Genomic DNA, 6,471 nt, shown 5'->3' on the forward strand with positions numbered 1-6,471 from the left:
TCGTCAAATACCATTAATGGCACGGTGCCCCAGTTTTTTTTTTTTTTAGGTCGGTCGTGCCCCAGGTTTGATAAAAGAAAGTGAAAGATGGTGATTTAAATTCCCACCAGAATATAATAATAAAACCCTTCAGATAAAATAAACAATAATATCCAAAACGTGAATTGTTCCCTGTGCAAGTTGCAGGAGAGGGAATAGGGAATGTGATTCGCATGCACCAAACAGCAATAAAATACAAGATATTCTTACGTTGGGCAAACGTACACCGGTAGGGCTGCTCAATCAGTAAACATGTAATATTTTATTTTAATAGAGATAGTTTCAGAACACATTTAAAATTTTATGAGTTTTGATTAAACTGTCCCACGGCCACGTATCAGTGATACGTTTGTCCTATATAAGAATCTCTTATAAAATACTCGCTTGAGCTAGCTTCCGTGGCACGCGTGGAGAGGAGAAGACACCGCCATTCCATAGAATCAAAACCCAACACCTTTCCGCTCCTCCTACAAAAACCTTTCCTCTCCTCTTAAGCTTTTCAAAAAGCCAAAGAAGAGAGTTCAGTTTGTAGAGAAAGAAAGAAAGAAAGAGAGAGAGATAATACGACATGTCGTCCGTGGTGGGATACTTAGCTTCGTCATCGTCGTCGTCCCCGGAAGGCCATGATGAAGGCAACAACGAACGGCTCGATTTCGTTCGTCCCACGAATTCCGACTTGTCACTAATTCCCGGCGAGACATTTCTCCGAGCAGCCGTGTCCCTCAAGGATCAGGTCTGTTCCGACTTACCTAAACAGCTATCTTTGAAAACCATCGAAATGTTATCCCTTCTATTTCGAAACTAATTTTTTTTGCTCATAAATATTTGCGGAAAATGTCGATTTAGTAATTTCAAAATTTGTTTTTATAGGTAGTGAAGGCCACGTGGGAAGGAGAGCGGAGCTCCGGGATGGGGTTGGATCCGACTGTGTATACGGGTCTGCTCGGCACGGCGTTCACGTGCCTGAGGTCGTACGAGGCCACCGGAAACCGACAGGACTTGCTACTGTGCGCCGAGATCGCCGACAAGTGCGCGGCCGTCGCACGTGTCTCCGCCAGGTAATTTACATGTTCTCTGTTCCGACAAGTGACCCGTTTTAAGATCTTACGTGGGGACCGTTGTAGATAATTCTACACAAAAATCGATGTCCCTGTCTTGCTAAAAAATGTGATTTTTTTTTTTTGGTTAAAATCATAAAGTTTGAATTTTAAGGTTTCTTGCACCCTTCCATCTCTTTCTAGATTAAATGTTTGATTTTTAATTTTGCGTAGGTGATACGTTTAGAAATCAAATTTTAGACTTTTTTGACGAAGTTTTGAATATTGTTCTTTGGAAAAGTTTTGATATTGAGAATATAAACATTTTCGTGGTAGTTTGTAGTACATTTTGAAACAAGTTTCGTTGTAATTTCACTCTGAGTTTAAGTTTTTGTACTTCAGACTTTGATAGTTAGGATATTTCAAACGCGTTTGCAAAAATTTGACTATTTTTCAGAAATTGACCATGCAAAATGTTACTATAGTTTATTTATGCAGCAAGGTTATTAATTCTTACCTCTACAGTAAAAAAAGAGGATATATTTTGAATTTCATTTTGGATCCTTATTAAAGATCGCATTTTTTTTTTTTTTATGTGAATTGTGAAATCAGTTGAATAGAAAATTACTTTGCTTCCTTCCTACACTTGAGGAGCATATGCTATGATATTTCAGTTTTGTCTTTAAATTTGGCATCCTTATTTATATGCAGGCACGTGACATTTTTGTGTGGTAGAGGAGGAGTTTACGCCCTTGGAGCTGTTGTGGCTAATTTGGTTGGGGACCATCAAAGACGTGACTTGTATTTGAACCTCTTCCTTGAGGTAATTTTATTTGTCCAACTTTTAGCTTACTACTCTCTGATACATATATGACAGTATTTTTATGAAAATACTAAAAAATAGGTAAACATAATACTAAAGTGAAATCATCTGACAATAATGCAAAGTAAAGAGTTGAGGGTGTCCACTAGTTGTTTGATTAAAGGGTCTAAGGGTTAGATTTGTCAAGAGTAATATAGCTTAGATGTTTGCATAAAACTATTATAGTCAACTTATAACGGATAGAAAACGATCATATTCTCATTTTGTGATATTTTAATAGTGAGTAGAGCTCCCTACGTATTGTGATGCTATGAATCTTCTAGACAGTGAACTTGGGATTGCTTGAAGGACCCTGATTTTTTTAGTAAGGTTTGATGAGAAAGGCTCTTTAACATTGGGTGTGATAATGAGTATTCTTTTGTCTTATTAGGCTCACCTGTTGTTGAGGGTTGATAGAGTGTCTTACAATATCTTGGAGCATATTCTTACCAAAAAGAAAAAGAAAAAGAAAAAAGAAAAACAAATAAAAAGTATAATGACAACAATGACCTGATATGTGATTGTTGTTGTCGTAACTTACCGTTCATTACCGTATCTGCCAATGTACCATATCAACTTCGACTGTAGTTGGTGGTCCAGTACTTGAAAACAAGCCTCTTACTCTCATTGGATGGTCCACTGTTGTGTGTTTGACTGTTTTCTTATTGCTTATTGAGATTTCCTTGTTTTAGGGTCAGCTGTTATAAGCTAGTTAATTTGAGGGTTGCAGTACTTCAAAATTTTATTAAGTAATGGTGAGGTCCATAAGATATGTGACACCTTGGATGTTATAGTTGATTCACTTGATTGTATCTTGTACAAATTTTGATAGCTGGAGGTAATACCATTTTGACTCTTTCTTGCCAAGTAATTTGTTGTACATGCCAATTTTTTCTGTGCATATCTTTGTTGAGAGTTGAGAGTTGAGACATGAAATGAAGACGTGTTGTTGGTATGATATTTATGTGCTTTCTACACGGACTATGTATTGTTTCATTTGGAAATTGAGTTATATCATTTCTTATTCTGGACTCTGCCTTAAAACTCTGTGTGTGTGTGTGTGTGTGTGTGTGTGTTCTATGTTTTAGATCCCAATTAAATATCCTGGCCATTCATGGAGCTTTTCAAGCAGTATTACTTGAGAAGATGTTCCTATCAAGATTCAAATTCTATACTTTGTGCAAAGCCAAAAGACATTACTTGTATGGATACTACTAGGTCACTGTCACAGAATTCACTGGTGTATATAAGTTGTAAAGCTTATATGGACTATGTATAGTGTTTCGATCCTTTTAAATTTGATTATAGGGTACCTTGAAAGTTGTTTATCTTGTTTTAGTAAAACTTTTGTCTCTGTCAATCTTCAGAGAAATTTTTGTTTGCATATAGGCACTAATGTAAACACATGAGGCTCATTATATAAAGTGGTTCTATTTTGTGTTACTGTCCACAGCACTGTGTTGGCATATAATTTCACATATTCTTGGACCAGCACCTTTTTCCATACAAATAGAAGTCGTTTATTTGTTGTTTGTTCTTATTCTGTGTGGAGTCCCATCTGGATCCCAGGTCATAAGATGTCAGGAACTTTACTTATCAAGTTAGTCAGTCCTTCCCTCTAAAAAATCTCTTATCTACGATTTATATGTTCAGTAATCACCCGTTCTATTCATGCTGGTTAAAAAAAGGTTTATGGAATAAGAGAAAAGAATTTTATTGAAAGACGAAGTACCAGTTAGATGGCTCATGTCTCTGAAATGAACCTTTTGATTGGTCCTATGAGGCTTTTGAAGTTGGAAACTTATCCTTTACTTGTGTAGCTGCATCTTTTTGTCCTTCCAGGCCCTCAATGCATGCCATTACTAACTAGAATCTGTAGAATATGTCCATCATATTTGGATGAATAAGTCTTATGTGCTGCAAAGGGCAAAGAGATTAGCGGATAGCATTTCTGTTTCATTTAATATATTCTTTTTGTCCTCAACGCTTATTTGGTTTATCATGTATTAGGTAGCACAAGAGAAGGCCCTATCTGTTGGGCCCGAGGAAGGTGGTTTTGGAATGTCATATGATCTTCTTTATGGGAGAGCTGGGTTTCTATGGGCAGCTTTGTTCATAAACAAGCACCTTGGACAAGAGAATGTGCCCAGTGAACTTCTGATGCCCATCGTCAATGCCGTGTTGGCTGGAGGAAGGGCAGGAGCATCTGATAACCCTTCATGCCCACTTATGTACAGATGGCATGGAACAAGGTACTTGGGCGCAGCAAATGGTCTGGCTGGAATTTTGCAAGTGCTACTTCACTTCCCTCTTTCAGAAGAGGATGCAGAAGATGTGAAAGGAACTCTTAGGTATATGATGGCTAATCGGTTTCCTCACAGTGGAAATTACCCCTCAAGCGAAGGAAACCCAAGAGATAAGTTTGTGCAGTGGTCTCATGGTGCAGCCGGTATGGCCATCACCTTGTGCAAGGCATCACAGGTTAGTAACTCCAGCAGAATTAACTTTTCTGATGAAATTGTCAGCTTGGCTAGTTGACACACGTATTGGTTATGATGCTTGAGTTCCATAGTATAGGCACAATGATGAGACTTGAAAATTTATGTTAAGATGCTCAAGTTTTTCTATTAAAATTGACAAGAGGGTGTTCTATGTGTGCATATTTGGGAATATTGCGATTACATAGTAAGCCTCGCAGTATTGCGAATTTATTTGGGTTGTATGTTTCAAAGTTTTAATCTTGCAGACAGTTGTAATTAATTGAATTTGTGGATTTATTTCATCGATGCAGTTGGTTTTATTTCTACACAATTCAATTAAGGATACGAACTAGACCCAGTTCAGTTAGAAATTAACTACACTTTGATCTAATCTTGATAGACGACTTGATTTGCGAGTCGTAATGTGTGTGTTTGTCTGTTTCTCGATCTTCTTCCAAGCATAACTGAATTAAACGACTACTTAATTATTCTGTTTTTATTCTCAGGTTTTTCCAGGAGATAGGGACTTTCGTGATGCTGCAATAGAAGCTGGAGAAGTGGTGTGGAAGAATGGTTTGCTGAAGAAGGTAGGCCTTGCTGATGGTGTGGCTGGGAATGCCTATGCCTTTCTTTCTCTTTATCGTCTAACCGGAGAGAGCATATACGAAGAGAGAGCAAATGCATTTGCAAGCTTCTTGTATCATAATGCAAGACAACTTGTGACTGCGGGGCAGACTACACATGCAGCCGAACATGCCTATTCCCTTTTTCAAGGACTTGCTGGAACTGCTTGCCTCTGGTTTGACGTGCATGTTCTTGAAAACTCGAGGTTCCCAGGTTATGAACTGTAGGCAACGGAGCAAGTTTAATTCAAATCTAGTTATGAGATCATTATATAATGAACCTATATTCCTACCCTAACAATGTATATATTGAGACGTTGTTAATGATATCGTTGGTTCCAAAATCCGCATAATTTGATAGGCCATGGGTATTTTCCCCAAAGGGAATGTTCTCTAAACAATGTTGATAAACCCGTCCTTTTTTTTTTCTTTTCTTTTCTTTTTGGTGGAATGGGACAGCTACGATAAGAGATTAAGAGTTACCATGAGATAACTGGAATCATGTAGTGGTTAACTTTTTCTTTAGGCAAATGTAGTTTATTCAATAGACCAGAAAAAATTACAAGCAAAAACCTCTAAAACAACCAACCCCTAGGTCATTAAAAAGAAGAGCCCTGCTAGCAGCCAGAGGCAGTGCATGAAACCGACTTTGAGCAGAAGAATTGTGACCAACACTAGCTAGAGCATCAGCTAGAAAATTTGCCTCACGCTTAACATACTTGAAGGAAACTTGTTGTAATAAGCTTGTCAACATACGAATATCCTGGACCAAAGGCTTGATTCTCCAAGGCATTTGAATAGGACTAGTCAAACTATCGATCAAAATTTTGGAGTCATCTTCAACTTCAGTATTGTGGTAGCCATGTAGCCAGACTGCATGTAAACCAGCTCTCAATGCTAGAGCTTCTGTTGTTTGACACATGTGGCTCCTAGATGATTCGAAGCTGCTAGGACAGGCTCCCTTCATCATTTCCAAAAATAGAACGTCCTGCACTGCTCTGATTTGGTAATACATAACCATCAAAATTTAATTTCAGAAAACCACTTTGAGGTGGCAGCCATCCGATAATAGGCTGAGGTTAGTTTCTTAAAAGGAGCAGGATTGCAATTGTCATAGGATTGATAAAAAGAAGTTGTAGCATGAACCATCTGGATTGGCAGAGTTGTTTCATCTCCAAAAACAAGATACATTACGAGCTTTTCAAATAAAATAAGCAGTACATAAGGCAATATTAAAACTATGAGTAGAATCTGCAGATTTAAAGGATAATAAGAATTGCAACCAGTCCAAAAATGAATTATTCCAATTATCTAACTGTAAATTTAGGAAGTAGCATTCCAAACCTGCCTTGAGAACTGACAATGTAAGAACAGATGTTCCAGAGATTCAGTATGAGACTGACAAATGACACAATTTCAATCAATAGGGT

The 6,471-nt window shown here is 37.7% G+C and overlaps 1 protein-coding gene across 1 annotated transcript; it reads left to right on the forward strand.

Moving 5' to 3' along the window:
• Window positions 1-426: 426 nt before the first annotated feature.
• Window positions 427-5,394, forward strand: LOC133723716 (lanC-like protein GCL1). Its single transcript, XM_062150598.1, has 5 exons — window positions 427-772; window positions 910-1,097; window positions 1,788-1,899; window positions 3,949-4,419; window positions 4,925-5,394. Exons 1-5 carry the CDS (start codon window positions 608-610, stop codon window positions 5,267-5,269), a joined length of 1,281 nt encoding a protein of 426 aa, XP_062006582.1. The 5' UTR covers window positions 427-607; the 3' UTR covers window positions 5,270-5,394.
• The last annotated feature ends 1,077 nt before the right edge of the window (window positions 5,395-6,471 follow it).

The sequence above is a fragment of the Rosa rugosa genome, chromosome 1, assembly GCF_958449725.1.
Source record: "Rosa rugosa chromosome 1, drRosRugo1.1, whole genome shotgun sequence".
Lineage (NCBI taxonomy): Eukaryota > Viridiplantae > Streptophyta > Magnoliopsida > Rosales > Rosaceae > Rosa > Rosa rugosa.